We start from the raw sequence: 19,520 nt of genomic DNA, 5'->3' as shown, positions 1-19,520 counted from the left end.
ATTATCATGACCCAATCTGACAAATAAATCGATTAACTTTGTCAGTGATTCAGAATGTTTAAGCAGTCATTCTTGTAAGTCAACCTGAGTCTTTGAGCAATGTATAACCATTCCTGCCGCTCATTTATTTGGTAGCTCAACCTCCATTTATGCCATCCATTTCTCGACAGCTGCAGCAATTAATGGACTTAATGCATATGTTGGTATGCTTCAAAGTGTATTCTTTGTCTGAGTTCATGTTCTCTCTGCACAGCAATTCAGACATGTTTGGTTCCGGAGTTGCTGTTACATGTACACTCCCACTAGTAGCTTGGAAGATCACATCCCAATCTTTATTTGTGTGTTTGGCATGATCTGATGCAGAGCTTGCGAAGCGCAGAAGACACAGTGAAAAGCAAGAACGATCACGAACAATGTATCTTAGACATGAGGAGTGCTTCCCAGCTCTCTGTAGACTTGGATTTAGTCAAGTGAAAAAGTAAGAATAAGGAAATAATGTCGAGTGCAGGAGAATTAAAACCTCATTTGTTTGATGGCAGTTTCTTCGGTGTAAATGCTTCTCTCTTTAAATAAGGAAGGAAGAAGAAAATGTTCAAAAGGAGCACTTGTTCTGAGATATAAATCATCTTTCAATCATACTTGTTGTCCTTTCTTCTAAGAAAGAATTTTCCACACAAAAGATAAAAATTGAGCTGTCAAAGAGCTCATCTGCCCATCACCTTTAGATATTCAATAATTCTCTCCTCTTGGGTTAAGTTTAACGGGCTAGAATTAGAGAGTACCTAAGGTTTGATTGATTGACTATCGTTTGAAGGATTTAGGTAGAAAAATAACACAAAGCAGGCTTCAGGAGAAAAGACGAAATATAATTGATAGCATCACACTCACTTTGTTAGCTGGTGGGAAGATGAGAATTTGAACCCCACACTTGACACCAGCAAAAGACTGATCATTAATTAGATGCAGGTGAAAAGCTGAGATCCGAGAAGATGGATCGCGTTAATTAGGTGGGATTTAATGCAAAGACTTGACTCCTTTTCTGTTCATGGTCCCATTTGCTCATGCATCATGAGAGAGAGAGAGAGAGAGAGAGAGAGAGATTTCAACACATGCACTGTGCAGTTTAGCACTGATGTGGAAGCTACGTTCGAATCTTAATCAGTCAGATGTCTCAAAATATGTCATTCATTGCTTTCCTTTACTAGGAAATATTTTCTTAATTATCTATGTAAAGTACCATAAAAAAAAAGTCTATCAGGTAATACAATTCTCTGCCAAACGTATACTCACTATTCCTACATTGAACTAACGTCCAAAATTGATATATATGATAACTATTTTTTATCATCAAGTAAACTTAGATATAACAATACGCTAAATCGCATGCCATATTTGTATGACATTTAAAGGGAATAATAATTCATTATTACAACACTCGATATTCTTTATGGAACAAACACAGTATAAGATGGTCTTTCAGGGTATGTTTTCGCTTCAAATTTGCTAAACTAGTGATGAACACTCGAATTCATTATGAGCTTTTTCTTTTACTAGATGCATTGCGCCACAGTCTTGGCAAGAACAGACTGAAAGAAGATATTGACCCTTTTTTTTGTTTGACTAAGAGAAATTATTCCTCCATCAAGTCGTGACTTGGAATTCATTGCATCGCATCCTCTCCCGTATTTTCTCCTCCAAGAGACGCTGTAAAACTTGGAAAATTGGATTGATAGAGAGAGAGAGAGAGAGAGAGAGAGAGAGAGAGTTGATCAAATACAAACTATTAATCTCACGTTTATTTTCAGAAGAGTAAATTACCATTTCACCTTTGTTCTATCACACATCAGTCTCTCTCTTGTTTGGAAGATGATGAGCCTCCCTACCACACACATGACATGCAGCAGCGCCTTCTTCATGGGCATGGCCGGCCGGCAACCCTGTGTCGCGTACCGAAGCACAAGATCGTCGTCGGGGACCCGTCGTCGGACGCCTCGTCATCGGCCCTCGACCACAAGTACGACGACTGCGGGCTCGATGGCCTTCTGCTGTGTCTGGACCGCCCAGACGCGGACGACGAAGGGGACGACGACACCGACGAGGAGGACAAGGAGACGGACGAGGAAGAGGATGATGATGACGCCATGGGCGCCTTGGCCTTCCTCAGGCTGAGCATGGGGAGCATGGTGCGGATGAAGCCGCCGGATTTGGGGTTCTTGGTGGAGCTCGTGCTCCTGGGGCTGTACAAGTAGGAGGGGGGAGGTGTGAGGGGAGGCATGGCAGCGGCGGAGCTGCTGTGCTTGGGTGTCCCGGGCTGAGACTCCCACACGAAAGGCACAGCCACAGTGGCCACTCCGTAGTAGGCTCTCAAGGAACGGTTGGCCGCTGAGCTCTCCTTGGAGAGCAACCTGCCATAGAACTTGTCATCCTCCTTTATCTGCAGGGAGCTCTTGGGGAGATCTGAGCTGCTGGAGAGCATCTTTGCCCGTGCTGAGGAAGACAAAGAGAAGAGAGAGAAGGATGTGGTGAGGTGAGCAGAAACCAGTACCTCCTGACACCAAAAGAAGGCAGGAATTGGTGGGTCACGCTAAAGAAGGATGTGGTGATCTGAGCTGCTTTGGACGCCGCATTAAACTATAAAGTGAGAAGCGTCACGCTATAATTATAGGCTTTGCAGAACTTATTGTGAAAGGTATCATGTTGCCTCCCTCGTGAGAATTCTACCACAGCTCTTTGATGTTTACTGACGCTGCATGTTTGAGCTTGATTACAAGTGATTGATTGACTGGGAGTCCTCCTGAGGATTAGGTTTGGTGTTGGGTGGAATCAATGAGATGAAGGAGATGATTGATTCTGTTGTGAGACCATGCATGTGGCTCTCATGAAGCTATATCATCTCATCTTGCACTCAAATCTACTGATAGTAGCTGAAATATGCAGCCTTATACTAATGATTCTTCCATGATAGAATGAGGTAATACCATCATTAAATTAACTTATGTGTTTATTGGAGGTGGAGATGATCCTGTTCTTTTACCACATCCAGTAAATCCAAAGTCCCTTTCATTGGCCACATTCTTTCCAATCCTACGGTTGAGAACTGCCAAAGATGTAGAGATTTAGGCATAGTTGTTCGATGTAACATGAAAATGAAATGACAAATCTATCTATCTTTCTTCTTTCCTATCACTAGTGCATCGAGGGAAGAAAGGGATGGATCATTAGCATACAATTAATCTCATCAGCAACTAAGAAGAAGAATCTAGAGGATTAAATTCAATGGATCAAATGAAATCCAAAAGTTGAAATTATTGGTATAGCTTCATTATGACTCTTAACATAATTTGATGACCAACATCAAGTTTCTCGATGGCATTGCTAACTTTCTAGTGAAAAATAAGTGTGATGCAACCATGCCAATTTCATGATGTTGTCACTTTACTATCCCCACAATCAATTTGATGCATTGGAGTCATGAGGAAGTCGTAGACTTTACTTCTCCACCTGTTTCTTTTTGATAATTTCACGATTATCTTTTCAGCACAATTTCCAAAACAGATGTATCAATATTATGTCATGTATCATTTGCTAGGAAGCTTAGAAATGATATGTGATGAAGTACATTTGATGTGTATTGGTAAAACTTGGAGCAAAAAATCTCAGAATTGTTTCTGCTCTGCAATTTTTTTGTTCCAAGAAATGAGCATCTGAAAGCTGTGGATTGGAGTTGTTTGGTAGAATTTTATATGGTTCTCAAAAATGGTATTGTTGTTTCAAATGAAAGCCAAATTCTGTATAGAAAAAAAAATATATATATTATCAGAATAAAATATATAGATATAACATTGGTCATTCCATAAGCTCCAAAAGGCTACTATGGGCGAAGAAGAGTCACCTTTGACTTTTTATTAGATTTTGGCTCTCCAAATCTTCAACCAATGTGTGAAATGATCGGATGGGCCCGATATAGTTTTGTCCTTTGGGGAGAATGTGTCATCTTTAGATTTTTATTAGGCCTTGATGACTCTTTAATTCTTTGATCCATGTCAGGCTAAATATAACCTTATTAATTGTTTGACTATAAGAGAGAGATACTTAAAAGTGCTATGGAGATAAAGATCACTGCATTTGCTCTTTGAAGATACAAACTTGATGAACATCACACTCTAAGCAGATGATTTTTTTGGCTGAAATGGATTCATTGACTAGCGAATTCTTTATTCAAACGTCACAACTTGTAAATCATCTCAATTTTGGCATATTTGATTGCTTGAGAGTTGAGTTTCCCAAAACCTACAAGCTAACAAAAGAGTTTGTCTGCCATCTCAAGTTGACCTGAAACAAGCTGCATTGCTTCATGTAATAAAAGAATTGCAGCAGTTCTATAGAGATCATACGATCACACCACTGTCGAGAACGAATTGAAAGGTAGGCCATCACATCACATTTCTTGTACATACATGTCAAGAAGCATCTTCCATGTCATCACAAAGGATCTATCAAGTAACTTGAATCTACAACCAAAATGACAGACAATAGTGATATCCAATATGGAAGTAGACGAATGGTTTTGTATGATCCATTTAAATTAAATTGGATTCAGATAATCTCTAATAGGATCGATCCTGTGATAATTTTTGAATCTATTGGGTATTCATTCCATCAGTATTTTCTTTTTTTTTTTTTTTTTTCTTTTTTAGGGTAAAAACGATAAGTGATATCTTTCTATTAAAATCTTTATCGATTAAACTACATTGGCTTTCTTTGAATAGCAAAAGATAGGAAATCAGATGGACAAACTAAGAATGATATAGGAATCAATTCACATTAAACTCTTAACATATTGTTTGATATGCAACCCAGATCAGATTTATTAGTCTTACGCATGATAATTGTATCCGAGTATATGATATAAGCTAATAAGAGGGAAGAACATTACACAAATATTAATTAAAAACTCTGATATTGTTATGAAGATCGGAAACGAAGGATTCACAAAATTATAATGGAGCTAATCAAACGTATCGACAAGTCTTTATCTGAGTCGAATATGGTAAATTATTTAAAAAAATAATAATAAATATCAATCCGATAAAAGATTTATTTCATGACAAAAGCAATCAAGCATTAAGATGTGATCAAATTTTGATAATCCCTCCAATGTGGAAGACTATATCAAGAAAAATTATATGAAGAAAATTAAAAAATATTTTAAAAAATAATATAAAATAAAGATGTTAGCCATGAATCTTGTCTTCATTAATAATAATAATAATAATAATAATAATAATAATAATAATAATAAATAAATAAATAAATAAATACGTTTTTAATGAATAAAAAGAGGGAGGAAAGGTTTTATATCGCAACCTAAAGAAAAGGTCGAGGGTTTCGGTTACAGGCCATGGCCCGAGATCGGATCGCCTCTTCCTCCCATGGGTTCGGTCTTCGGGTCTCCTTCATCTCCTTTTGGATCTGCTTCCTTCCCTCGATCTCGCTCGCTTACAGGCCGGGGGACATCGTCCCCATGAGCAAGGCGGGGCAGTACCATGCGGTGAGTGCTGTCGACACCCGAAAACCCTAGCTTTAGTGTTCTTTGTGGTAGAGTTGGATTTGATTACTCTTGCTTTGTGTGAGAAATTTCCAGTCGAGAACCAGCTGGCACGATGTTATCGGCCGCCACTGCCCCATTTTTGCTGTTAATCGGGAGGTATAGTCGTCAATTTTGCTATGACTCTTTTCCTTGGGGTTTTTTTTTATCTGTAGTAGGTTTCCGATTTTACTTTTTGATCTTGCAGGTGTTGATTCCGATTTCGAAGCCTACTGGTTTCACGGGTGCTGATCCGTATAAGATGTCAGTTGGTTTCTGATCCTTCCCTTTCGTAATTATGCTTCTGTCTGTGATGATGTTTTAGGCTTGTAGGATATTCAGGTCAATTGGATGCTTAGGAAGATATAATTTTGATAAAGACAATGAATTGATTTGAGAATCAACCTGTGGGTGGGAATGGTAGTACCTTGACCAACGGTCAGGCAAAGGAATGGAGAGAGAGAGGGCGTTACAGCATGAGATGCATCCCTTGCATCTTGACCTCGGAATAGAAATTTTAATTACTTTTTACAAGATCGTTATAGGTCTTTTGGGCCAGATGGAATGCATTGTTGTCAATGTATCTTGAATCTGAACATCAGGTTAGCCAACAGAAGTATTTGAAACTGAGATCGTATTACTTTTTGGTCCAAAAAAGAGTCTGGGTCAAGGATTGCCTTGCTGCGCATCATCAAGGCTTTCCAAAGAGTGCCGAAACTGTCCAAGTGGTGCGAACAAATGGGCAGGCCTTTTGGCTTGCACGACATGTAATGACAGTGTCGAAAAGGTATTGGCTCCCTCTTGTGCAATGAAGCATTGTGTTTGAACAAGAATGAGATTTCTTTAGAATAGTGGGTTTGAAACAAAACAAGGAGATGTCATATGTTCCACCAATAGACAGTCTTTGTGTCATGATTTTTCACTAGTGCATTTCTCTTTGCCTGCTGTTAGTCAGAAGAAGAACCAGCTAATAGTGAATTGGCTATAATTTAGGTTTTGACGACAGAAGCTTCTGAACTTCATTATCATAGAGATGAGGGGTACTTGTAGGATCATTTAACAATGTAATGTGAAGACATTATTACACAGTAAGGGTGTGTTGAAGTGTAACAACAGAAACTGAGTTGACACAAGTGAACAACTGCATGCAAGAAGACATGCAAGAATGTCTAGTCTTGACTTAATGTTTGCTTGTATAGTTATCTTCTTCATCTCTGGTCTTTTTTAAGGCCCCTAACTGATAAATCATGTGCTGAAATAAATGGCTGGAAACTTGGGCCTCTTTTATGAAACTGTGGTCTAATCTAAAAGAAGCATGGCAACTCACAAGTCTCTACCCCTAGTTACTTTTAAAATGAGCAACTAAGATGGTAGTTGAAAATATAAAATTGTCACTATTTGGTCCATCAAGTATCTAAGATGAATTGTGTACTGTAAGTCTAAGGAGAAATGCGCTGATACATATTGTAGAATGTCATATGCTGACACCTTACTTCCTTGGTATTCAGGGTGTGTGGTCTGTCACCATTTCAAATCAGCAAGTTCCCGGATACCATGTGGCATATAATGTAATTGATGCTGTTTTACATGCCATTCATGTATCCGCTGCAATGTCATTTTGAAAGAGGTCGGAAGACTCGGAACATAGCTATTTAAGATGAAAGTAAGGTTTCATTTATGATCAACTTATCATGGAAGGAAGATTTTCTATAATCTCAGTTGCAATTCGGAAGACTTTGGAACATGGTTATTTAAGATGAAAATTAAGGTTTTCATTATGAGAATGATCAACCTCGTGGAAAAACTATTATATTGTAGATGGAACATCAAATCCAACATAATTGAAGATAGGATTTCTATAGTCTGCGTTACAACTCTTTTCACTTTCTGCTTTCTAAATTTCAGTTAGAGCAAGTTCTGTCAACTATAAAAGAAAGCTGTGAGGCTATAATATTTGGACTATCCCAGGCTTTCTACTTGTGAACTGAAAGAAGCGAAAGAAGCTACATGAGAAACCATCACACAAATAAGATCGTCTTACAACTTTAAGGAACTGCAAGATTAGAGCATGTGTTTGAGTTGCCTAATTTATACCATGGAAATGGATCAAAACCTACCTCATGCTCATTAACCCAAAAGATCATGATCTAACCTAACTTTTTTTTTTGTGAGAATGTTACTGGACCGATCACTACTTGACTTTTATCAGAGATGATGGCATAATCTGCCATCTTTTTATATTCTTTTTTGACTTGGACAACTCAAAACCTAGTTTGCTGAACTGTCACTGTGACTGGTAGAATACTTTTGAGTGTCGTCTCTCTCTCTCTCTCTCTCTCTCTCTCACTTTGGCTAGAGTTGTTGTCATATATGGAAGTATCTGAGGATAAGAAAACATAGAGAAGAATGGGGAAAGAATGAGTGAAAGAGGAAAAGAAGAATATGCGAGATGAGAAAGGAAAGAATGAAAATAAAGCAAAAGGAGCTTTGCCTCTCCTCTTCAGGAAATGCCCTGACAAACTATAATTTGGAAGACCTTTTAGCACCTTTTTTATGACATGGCATTAATCAATGATGAGTTATGAGTGTTGCTTTCATTGTGTTAATTCTACAATTGCATACAAAGAGGATGAAACCATTACATTGCTGATAACAAGAATAGGTTGTCTTCATTTTGTTCTAGCTTTTTTTTCCTCTCCTTTAGCCTCAAGTAGTTTATTTAATTTTTCTGAAAATGTTAGATGTTGTCACTTCCATTTTATGCTATTCTTTTTCCATTTTTTTTCCTCACTTGATCGATTTGGATAATCTATTTGCAGATCTTTTCAAGTTGGCCATGAAAAGTTCTATGTTCCATGGCTTTACGTTATAAACAGGAAAAGCTCTGAAGTCCCACTAATTGATTTCCATTTGGTAAGAAAAAGATTACATGCAACATTATCCTTTTCCTGTTGTGGCTGTTTCAGTTAAATATTTCTTATTTTTTGCTACTCAGTTCATTTGTTGTTCCAGATGTATTGTAATAAAAATGATAAACATCACAGTTTGAGTTTATTATGTGCAACAGAAGGAATAAAAAATTATCTTATTTCTCTGCAGAGGTACTCTGGAAATGATTTACATGGTGTCACAGCTAAAGTTATAGATATGCCTCATCACTGTATGAAACATCATCACCTTCTTTTAGTTCCTCTGTTTGTTGCATGTTTAATATTTTTTGTATTGTTAACCTCCTCTTCAGCTGAATTATTTATGGATTTGGTACAATTAAATTGTTGCTAAAATTTTTAAATACATCTGATAAATTAGATTGAAACCATTATGGCTGAAGTATGCCTGTTTACTCAATTTGACTTAAAGATAAAATGTTTTTTCTGGTGAATGCTTAGAACTGAAAGGATTTGATTCATTCGTAGAGCCACATTAAGTGCAGTTTTTGCCATTTTGAACCTGAAATATTACAGCCACAAAAACATTATTAGAGGTATTAGAGGCAAGGCTGCATACATTGACCCTCTTAGACCCACACTGACAAGAGCCTCAGACACTCGGTTTTCCTTTTTATTCAATCTTCATTCATTATTCACAAAAATTGCAATAATCATGCAATTCTGATTATTGCAATAATAGGAAAAGTCCATACATCTCTGATTCAATCGAAGGTACATAGAAAGCAAAGAGATTGGAGGCTGTTTGTGCTGAATTGGGTTTGCAAACAGCATTCAGAGTACTGTTCAAGCAGAGAGAATATGTAATAGCGTCAAAATCTGTTAAAAATTTGCTTTTCTTTATGGTTTCACTCAAATGAAGATATTTGAATCTTAAAGGCATTATTAGCAATCTAATGTTGCTTTTACAAATCTGTTCATGCAAGGGGAGGGGATTTGTAGTTTTTAGTATAAAAGTTCTATAAGGATCACTAGTGTTTTTTGGGTGAAAAGAGCCTTATATAGTATGAAAAATTTTAGTTTTGGGAGAGTATCTGATCCACTAGACTGGAGGCACTTAAAATTCTTCAGATCTGCAGAGTTTTTGGTTGAAATCATATGTGCCTATTAAATGTGGTTTCTTCTTGGATGTTTTAATGAAATACATGAACCGGTGCCTATCTTCTCCATCCGAAAAAGTTACGTGCTTTTTACCTCATCTTATGAGAAATCTATAAGTTTAACCATTGCTTATTTGTATCACCAAATAAAAATAAGTATCATGTGCTAGAACTTATATGTCATTTAGGTTTTCGATTCTTCCATTAATTACCTGTGGAGATGGATGGAAGTAAGAACGCAACTTATTCTTTAGTATGAAAATGTCAATCTAATTCTTTTTATGCACCAAATGTAGAGCTTGCACAACAGGTTTTATTGCCCCTTCCCCACCCTACTTTCTCTGTTATGTGACTGAGCCAACAAAAGAAATTGGAAATTCCACCAAGTATTGGGTTACTGCATTCTCAAGGCTCTTGTTCCTTCTTCTACATCAAGCTTCTCACATGATCTTTTCCTTTTTTGGCTCAACATTTATTCTTGTGTATTGACTTGAACAGTTGTTAGAATTTTTCTTTTGTCTGAACAGATATTGAGGTTCATCCAGACATACGCAAGCATTTTTGGGATCCCCAAAATTGGCCAAAGTATGTGCTTGTGAGATACACATGGTATGTATAATGAGCTTTTTGTTTGCCTTTATCATTAGTTTTTCATTTTGCTCTTATAACATGATATATAACAGTTTTCATAATGTTAATTACCTAGTTAAATTAGTGGAAGGCTAGTAAAATATAGTAGAATAAAATTTTTGCTTTACTGCAACCCTGCATTTTCCTCTCCAGTATTAATCTAAATTTAAAGAGAATTTTATGAGAGCATTTAATTTCCGCACCTGTAAATTGGTCTCCTGCCTGTTGGAGCCACAGTTTCCATATTCTATTATTTCTTTATTGTCGTATCTACTCAAGATTAAGTGGTTGAATGGAGCCATTCTTGGGGATAATGGGGCATACTGATTTCTTTTCATGACAGAGCCTTGAATTCAGGAAGAGGGTTGTTTTTGTCAAATTGTTCTGGCCATATAGTAGCTGACAAATTGATAGTTACAATTAGAGTTAATTGGTGAATTTGACTAAATAATGTCTTTCAAAGTTCTTTTATAGTTTGAGCTGCTTCTCAATCCATCAATAAGCTGGTTTTGCGTCTGCTGTGAAAGGCTTCCAGTAAATTTCATCTTTGTTTTTTTACTTGTTGAATAACAGTGCCACTGTTTATTTTGTTCTATATTTATCTTGGGTAAAACTTTTCTTGATCTAGATATGTGTGCCTATACTTCATAGTTGGTAGATCTATAGCCACAAAAGCAAACGATGTTGACTAGATTTCTTGCCATTGTATTCTCCCCTTCTCTGTCCATGTTATCCTTTCAACTGAAAGATGTAATGGTAACCTTATTTACTCGTCGTAAAATTACTTGCCAAGCCTTTTACTTACAATGAAAGATAGGATCTATATTACAAATAAAGGTAGGACCGTAGTTTTATAGAAGCCTCTACCTTCTGGGAAGCCACCTAAGAGATTTATTTACTTACTAGTATTGGTTAATATGCTTTGATTTAGAAGTAATCCACAGGATCGCTTATCTTTAAGTGATGTTATCATCCTGCACTTGTTATCAGCTGTGTGCCTGCAGCCTGCACTGTTAATATAACTGTGGTTCATAACGGGAAGCAGGATGAAAGGGCGTCAACTAGATTTTCATTATAATGGTTTTCAACCATAGTTTTACTTTTCCTTTTGGCTCTTTAATTTTTTTCGCTCCTTCAAATATATCATTAGAGTGCTTGTTCTTTTCTTCAACTAAGGGTAGGTTTTCAAATTCATTACAAGTTACAGTTTCTCTGTAACAAATTGTCCCAATTAATGCATAGGTTTTCAAATTCATTAGGGTATCAAATTGAAGTCATTATTCTCTGTAACAATTTGTCTATTACCTTTCTGGGTGCTCTTATATCTTCTGTAAATACACTCCCAATGTCTTGTACCTTGAACCTTTTTCTGGATCTCTGTCGAAATTGAACGATAAATTTCATGACAGGGAGGAGCAGTCAGAGATAGATGTTGCAGGGGGTTTCTATGTATTGTTTGGATCAGGTAAAATTTATCATTGATTTGTTTCCTGGTAAATGAGTGGAGCTACTAATTTCTGTCACAGTTAATTTAATACTTTGATAGGTATTGTTTCATCTAGCATTGTCATGGCTTACACCATAGTTGTAGGATCATTATCTGGCATTATTATGGTTCACATCTTAGGTTACTGGGCTAACATTTGGGTTGTAAATATGCCTGGGGATGCTTGCTTGATGCTCCACTTGGAGCACTACATAAACACATATACAGTTATATATTCAAATGATGGATACATATATCTCATATAGAAATTTCAAATTCACTTACTTGTGCAATATATTCATTTTTATATAGCTTGGGTTGGGTGAACAAGGATGTGTATAATTTTTTTTTTTTAATCTTTATGTTTATACTCAGAAATATATCTTGAAGTACTCAAAAAATTATTAAAAACAAGAATAAATTCTCAAGACATTATGTGTTAGCTAAATACACTGCCTATTTGTTTATTAGGAAGTGCCTTATTTGTTTAATTCCTAGACGTGCCCTATTTTTTTAAAATTTACTTTATGATTAGTTTTTGTTAGTTTGTCTTGTTCGTAAAGACACTTGACCTCCATTATTTAAATAAGTTATCACTAGTATTAAATCATAAACCAAATATTAAGTCACCAGGTATGGTCTCGAAACCTTCAATAAGAGCTGTCAGAGATAAACTAATCCTGCCACTTCACAAAATTTTATCAAAAGAGGTCTTTCAAACTCTCAAAATATGATGCTTAATAGATAAAAGAATTAGCCAACCTCAATTATAACCACATTAGGACTCTTAGGTATCAGATAGATTCAAAAAGGACTCAACTCCCCCAAATAGCTAGCAAATCAAGGACAAATTTGTCAATAAATAATTCTAGAGTAATCCTATTGTAACATAGAAGCCTATTGGAAATTTATTATGTATAATTGGTCATTTGTGGTTTCCTTGAAAATAAAATCAAAGGAATGCCATTTGGGTTATTGTCCCTCTTGCACCTAGCTCCTCATAAGGTGGTGTATAGCCCAACTGTTTTGTGGCAATTCTCCTTTTCAATAGTAAAGTTTAAGGTATAATATCTGGATATTTGTAAACTTTCTGTTGTTTTTCATGTCAAATATATATAAGATATACAACTGAAAGCTATAGTTTTGTTCTTTAAATAGAAATTGTAATTGTCAACTCATGAAATTGACTAGTGAACCAAATTGTGCTTTCTTATTTTGTCTTTCTTCCTCTGCTATTTCATTTCATGAGCACTATGTCTTATGGCTATCCTTTGTCTTTGTCCCTTCATCTTACAAGTATTATTTTGTCCCCTGATAAAGTAGTAAACTACATTACTTTTATTTTTTCCCCTGAATGCTTTAATGTATTCCAGATATCTTGTTCATACTCTTATAAGTTTAAATGTTTCACCTTTTACCGTGCTATAGAAACTAAGTTCCTCAAACAGTTAAGTAGCTTATTATATTCACAACAAACCATATGTAAATAAAAAGGATAGTCCAGTACACAAGGCTCATACCAATGTGAGATTTGGAGAATGTTAATCTACTCAGCCTTACCTTTGCCAGCATACTCTTTTTTGCGAATCAAACATGATCACCTGGATCACAAAGGAGTAACCTTGTTATGAAACCCAGGTGTACCCTCTTAAAAAAATCATGTGTGTGTATGATATGTTAAATTTACATTTTAAAGTAGAAATAAGCATAAATTGTAACTGGGCTATCAAATATTACTCCGAAATTAGATTTAGAAGTACTGTAAATGCCGCAATGTTTAAAAAGAACATTAAATTATAGTTCTGACTTGGTCATGTTTGTGGATATGTGACTGCAGGTCTAGCTGTCTCCTTTATTCTGGCAATTTATGTTTTGCAATCATCTAAAGAGAAACTAACAAGGTTGTGTTCCCCTTTTCTTATTCTAGTATTTTGTCCTTGCATGATACAATTTCCTCTCTTGTTTTACTTTATCTATCAAGGGAAAAAAATGGATCGAGGAGTGCTATTTATAGCGCAGATTAAGCAGCACTTTTTCACATTCACCTGCGTGCATGATAAATTTTCAATTAATGGTATGCATATCTGAAGTAGTACATTTCCAGGTTCGTGAGGGAGAATGTTGCAGAAACCAGTATGCCTGGAGGAGTAGCAAAGGTTGAATGATATGCTTCTGTAGGTTGATGCCAATGTTTACTTTTTGCTCAACACTCAGAAACTACATATAGCACACCAGAAAACCAAGAGGTAGGATTTCCTGTTGGAAGTATTGCCGTCCTGGTGAGAGGCACAACCATATTGGAGATTGCAGTGATTGCTTGCTGTCATTTTGGTATTACTTTTGGATCAATAGTTAATGACACAAGTTATTTTTGCCGAAAACCAATCTCTAAATATGTAAAAATGTGACATTACAATTGCTGAATAACTTGAAGCTTTTTAATTGTAGCAAGTAATGATGTGAGGTCGTCCAACTTGTGATTAGCAAGCAAGGAGATGAACAATGTGGAACCTGGACCAATTTTTCTATTTAAGCTTAGAAATATCTAGCAATAGGACACGAGTATATGACATTATGATTACGATATTGTTCCGTAGTTGTACAAGAGCATGTGCAATTTAACGTAACCATGTCTTGGTGTGAGGCTGACTATCCTTTTCGACGAGTGAATATTGTATAACCACATTGCCAAAGTTCTCTTCTATCAACCAAAATCACTTTTATAACAACAAAGGATTACTGATTTCAATTTGTGCCACATCGAAAATTTTCCTATATATATATATATATATTTGACCAATCAAATCGATCACTTTTAGAATTCATAACCTACTTATTTGTGTTGGATTTTGATCTTACACGCAGGTCATCTTCGGGTGTTCGTCAAACAAGCGCTGCTCCATCATTTCGGATCAATCGGATCTTACCCAGTTACGATAATGGATCGGGTCAACGAGTCAGATCTAACTCTTGACATATCGGTGTGTCGGATTGGGTTCCAATTAAGCATGCGCTACAAGTCAAATTACTTCGACCCAACTTTGTTCTCAATCTAATCAGGTTCATTATGGCTCGAGTCCGGCTCACATTGCAACCGACTTCCAGCCGATTGTAGCCGTCAGATGTGGGGTGTTGCCCTGTTCTTGCTTCCTAACGATCGTGACCGTCGATTTTGTCCAATCAGAAATTGACGGTTGCAATCATCTGGAAGAATGGACATGACACCTATTTACCACAAAGCCACCCTCATCCGTCGGCTCCGCCATCAGTCCATTGCAACCTCGTGTCTCCTCTCCCGCCATGGTGGCCATCCCCGCCTTCTCCCTTTGTTCCCCTCTTCCCCTCTCCCCCAGGCCTAGAAGAGCACCAATCGCGCCCCGTCGGCCGACGGCCCTCGCCAACACCTTGGAGGCTGAGCGCGGCGTCCAGTTCGAGACGGGCGACTCCTTCTTCCGCCGTGAGAGCGCCGTCGGCCGCGACCTCGGCGTCCTCTCTGCCGCCCTCCATAGGCGCTCTCTCCCTCCTGGCGGCGGCCTCCGTGTCCTCGACGCCATGTGCGGCTGCGGCGTCCGCTCCCTCCGCTACCTCGCCCAGGCCGGTGCCGCCTTCGTCTGGGCCAACGACGCCTCCGAGGGCTGCCGCCCCCTCATCCTCTCCAACCTCTCCGGCCACCCCCGGGTCTCGCCCCAGGGCGACCGCAGCTGGGTCGTCACCCACCTCGACGCCAACAGGGTGCTCGCGGAGAACTACCTCCGCAAGGAGTTCTTCGATCTCGTGGACGTCGATTGCTTCGGGAGCGACTCCTCCTTCATGAGACTGGCAATTGCCACTATCAGGAAGGGAGGATTGCTGTACGTCACCTCCACCGATGGGTATTCGTCGGGAGGGCATCGCCCTCATTGGTAAGTAGAATGTGTTACCACCAGTCGATCTTCTTTTGCTTCCTCACAACCTTTGATCTGTTTGTGTACGTTATTGTTTGGAGACCTGCATACCTGTTGTTTTGTTTGAGTTTATTACCATTTGCAGAAAATGGTAGACAATCACCGAAATTTTTTACCGACATACATGTGGTATTTAATTTAATATGTTTGAGTTAGAAATCATCTGCACTTTACTTTGTTTCTTTTCCTTGAAAAGCGAAGAACTTTTTTTTCCTTGAAAGTTTAGGAAACTGATTTTTTCTTCCCAGAAAAGAGTAAATGCAAATGTTCCACTTAGTTATGTGTGTGACATTGAGTTTGATACCAAAGAGCATGTTGTCTGTTCCATTACATGGTTGACTTTTGCTATTTTATAGTTGAACCGTGTTTAGGTTTATTCATTTTTCTTTAGACCCCGGTTACGTATGATAAGAATTTGTTGTACATGCTTTGTGTGGTGTTCTTTAGATGTTGGTGTTCATGAATGTGCTACTTTAGACCCTGGTTACGTATGATAAGAATTTGTTGTACATGCTTTGTGTGGTGTTCTTCAGATGTTGGTGTTCATGAATATGCTAGCATGGTTTGCTTTGTTAAAAATGTGGAAATGCCCTCAGTTGTTTGAATGTCCTAAGAGATAATTTATTTAGATGTTAAGTTGACTAAGTTTGCTAGACCTGATATAATATTTTAAACTTGATTGTGAATTATGTTATGGCCAGTTTGTATTCTTTACCCTTTTGTGAAGAATCATTATGCTGTTGTACTTTTACCTCATTGTTTACCACTTCTTTGTGATGCGTGTATAAGTGAGCGAGTGTGAGATTTGGGTAAAAAAACCTATAACATATAATTGGTGACAGATATCTTTTGATGAGAACATACATTAGTAATCAATTTGCGATTTTTTTTTCTTTCAAATATCTGCAAAATATGATCCTTGACATAATAGCAAACACCTAATTTTTATGGTTTTAGCACCTCATAGTTTGACCTAATATTTGTGGCTTTTTAAGTTTATATTTGCATGTATGTGGATGCATTATCATTACCTTAGGCTATTTCAAGGCCTCTGACAATTCAATTGAATTTCCTTTACTAATCGCAGTGTCATCAGATTTGTCCATGCAATTACCTTATATTTTCAGTTTTTTACACCAAGTATGCCCTAAATTTATCAACTATTTTGAATGAATTTAATCAATATTACTAACAAAAGAAACTAACAGAGATCCACCTTTGCTTATGTGGCCCATGATGTATATATTATTCTATTCATGAATGTTGAACAATAAGGAAATCCCCTTTCTTTTTCTGCAAATCATTTTGAGATAAGTAAGTTTATTGGTAGCCATCTTTTAATTGTTATACAATGTACTGACTTGACAATTCATTGATGATACCTTGATTGCTATGTCGGGATCTCCTGTGATATGTAATATTATTTTGCCTCTAGTTCTTTGGCTTCATACGGAGCATATGTTCGCCCAATGCCATTTTCGAATGAGGTTGGTTTACGGATGCTTATAGGTGGTGCTTTACGGGAAGCAGCTGCTTTGGGCTATCATATATCACCACTTTTCTCTTTTTATTCATATCATGGACCTGTATTCCGAGTAATGTTGCAAGTGGATCGCGGACAGCTCCATGAAAAAAGGTGAAATAATGCATTGAAGTTACTTTCTCTTCTGAATTTTGGATTCTAATGTATGATATGCTTGATATCTAGCAGCCGATATGGTTTCTTAAGCTACTGCCATGGTTGCGGAAATTCTCAAACATTTTCTTGGGAAGAACTTGGCCAAATTTCATGTGCATGCAGAAAAGGCGAGGTACACAATTCTGTCATCAGAAAATATTATAGTAAATCTATACAACATTGCATGTAATTTGGAAGGAGAATAAGTTGCAACAAAAACTAGTTCATATAAGTTAATAGTTAATTATTTGTGTATATATAAACCCAAAAATGAGCGACCTTGCTTTTAATTTTCTTGATAGAATACGTAAATATCTTTGTTTTCAAGATACCATTCAGTTGGTCATATTCGGTGAACTTTGTTTTAAAGCCAGTGATTGAGTTTTGATATGACTGATAACCATTCAATTGCTCATATCGAGTGAGTCTATAAGCCATTATCAAGGTCTTTAAGATGATTTATGTCAACTTTTTGAATCCATTTTGTGATCTGTCCACAGTGTGTACGAGATCAAAAAGTTGAATGCTGAAACAGATGGTTCTTAGAGGGGCTTTGTTCTCGCTTGATATTAACCTTTTTATTTTGTGGTCAAGGAAGGTTTTAGTTTCGAATTCATTAACGAATTAGCCTCTGATGTGCTCTTCTTTTCTTTCTTCAGATTTCCAAATCTGTTGTTGTCTCAGGCCCTCTCTGGACTGGTCCTCTCCATGATGTAACTCATGTGACTGACATGTTACAATTAGCTACGGAGTGGGGATGGGCATGCACTAACCGGAACAAGGTTGATTTGGAGAAACTTCTAAACCAAATGATAGAGGAAGGGGACCCTCGACTACCTCCTGGATACATCAAACTTGACGAGGTCTAGAATAATATTAACATTTTTATTCTCCTCCTCTTCATTGATCTAAGAAAAGTGCCTTCTGCTTTTATAAGCTTTCGGTTTTTATATTTTCCACTCGTACTCTTCCACCATGGATTTACAGATTGCTAGCCGAGGGAAAATGAATTCTCCTCCTCTTAGTACCCTGATTAACACACTACAAGAGGTATGTGACTTAGTCCAGTCGTGCAATTTATATAGTTCAATTATCGTGGTTGGGGAGATAAACTCACTTCCTTTTTGCACTCAATATCCCCTGGTGGTTTCACTACTTCACCTGCCTGCTTTTCTCAGCTTATCAGGCTTTGACAATATGTTTTGTCTGTGGGTCTGTGAACAACGCTTGTTTTGTTTTGGGTTTGAGTTTTATAAAACTGTTTGATGTTCCACGTTTTCGTTCAGGTTGTTCTTCTCACTCATGATAGTTTTCCTAATCTTGAATGTTGGATAAGCAGGAAGGTTATGTGGCTTCGAGGTCCCATATCGCGCCCAATGCAATCAAGACGAATTGCCCGATCACTGAATGTATTCAGTTTGCTTGCAGACTTCGATGCAGCACGAGCAACAGAAGGTAGACTAATTTGCTGCTGGAAAGTGGAGACCACCCCATTCTGAGCAGTCTCAAACAATTCGATACATTTTTTATGCCAGGCCTCATACAACAAAATGGATCATGTAATGCATTGAATCTCTCCTGAAAGGTGTATCTGTTTTAAAGAGCCAAAGATTTGTCATTGCCAACAGATCAATCGAAAGACCTATAGCATTAAAAGTTGCAGCTGAAATTAATAGTGAAATGAACTGAAAAAACATTGAGAGGTCATGTTCACTAGTCCAGATGACCTTAACACAAACAAACACAAGACTCCCACAAAGCATGCAGAAACAAGGTTCATAATTTTGTGTTCAAGGTCAGAGCTTGGATCGGTATTGGCATTGTATCTATTTGGATGGATGATGTACCGAGTGCCGAGTGCCGATATGCTGGTATGTACCAAGTTTTAAATAAAACGTAGAAGAATCCAAGAAAACAATAGATAGGAAATTGTCTAGTGTTGAATCAGTATCAATATGTATTGTGCCATATGGGTCTGTATCGGGTGTTAATATCAGCGTACTGGATGGTAGCCTTAATCGTGGTTTCTGTTTTGGTTCTATAGATAATTGAATTGAAATATGTTCCAAATTAGAACTGTGTTTTTAAGAATAATTTTTTTTTTAATTTTTAATTAATGTTTAATGCTTTTTTTTAATTAGATCAGA

General features: G+C 37.2%; 3 protein-coding genes across 5 annotated transcripts; 2 read left to right on the top strand and 1 right to left on the bottom strand.

The window, feature by feature from the left end:
• Positions 1–1,416: 1,416 nt before the first annotated feature.
• LOC135594285 (uncharacterized serine-rich protein C215.13-like) lies at positions 1,417–2,633 on the bottom strand. Of its 2 annotated transcripts, XR_010480051.1 has the most exons (2): positions 1,819–2,633; positions 1,417–1,704 (listed from the first exon to the last, which is right to left on the bottom strand). XR_010480051.1 is itself a non-coding variant. In XM_065084685.1 (1 exon), exon 1 carries the CDS (start codon positions 2,474–2,476, stop codon positions 1,913–1,915), a length of 564 nt encoding a protein of 187 aa, XP_064940757.1. In that variant the 5' UTR covers positions 2,477–2,633; the 3' UTR covers positions 1,766–1,912. The 2 variants fall into 2 exon arrangements, 1 of the variants encoding a protein (XP_064940757.1); XM_065084685.1 differs by lacking the exon at positions 1,417–1,704 and having other exon boundaries at positions 1,766–2,633.
• A 2,722-nt stretch (positions 2,634–5,355) lies between these two features.
• Positions 5,356–14,202, top strand: LOC135593317 (uncharacterized). The gene is made up of 9 exons (XM_065083278.1): positions 5,356–5,551; positions 5,645–5,707; positions 5,796–5,851; positions 8,407–8,500; positions 8,687–8,747; positions 10,163–10,244; positions 11,675–11,730; positions 13,589–13,652; positions 13,856–14,202. Exons 1-9 carry the CDS (start codon positions 5,402–5,404, stop codon positions 13,914–13,916), a joined length of 687 nt encoding a protein of 228 aa, XP_064939350.1. The 5' UTR covers positions 5,356–5,401; the 3' UTR covers positions 13,917–14,202.
• Positions 14,203–14,687: 485 nt separating this feature from the next.
• LOC135593316 (tRNA (guanine(26)-N(2))-dimethyltransferase-like) lies at positions 14,688–19,000 on the top strand. Of its 2 annotated transcripts, XM_065083277.1 has the most exons (6): positions 14,702–15,653; positions 17,131–17,331; positions 17,407–17,506; positions 18,033–18,236; positions 18,361–18,423; positions 18,713–19,000. In XM_065083277.1, the coding sequence occupies exons 1-6, from the start codon at positions 15,052–15,054 to the stop codon at positions 18,830–18,832; spliced, it is 1,290 nt and encodes a 429-aa protein (XP_064939349.1). In that variant the 5' UTR covers positions 14,702–15,051; the 3' UTR covers positions 18,833–19,000. The 2 variants fall into 2 exon arrangements, with proteins under 2 accessions (XP_064939348.1, XP_064939349.1); XM_065083276.1 differs by having other exon boundaries at positions 14,688–15,653; positions 18,361–19,000.
• The last annotated feature ends 520 nt before the right edge of the window (positions 19,001–19,520 follow it).

Source organism: Musa acuminata, chromosome BXJ1-9 (genome assembly GCF_036884655.1).
Source record: "Musa acuminata AAA Group cultivar baxijiao chromosome BXJ1-9, Cavendish_Baxijiao_AAA, whole genome shotgun sequence".
NCBI classification, from domain to species: domain Eukaryota; kingdom Viridiplantae; phylum Streptophyta; class Magnoliopsida; order Zingiberales; family Musaceae; genus Musa; species Musa acuminata.
This window is presented reverse-complemented; position numbering and strand designations above follow the sequence as displayed.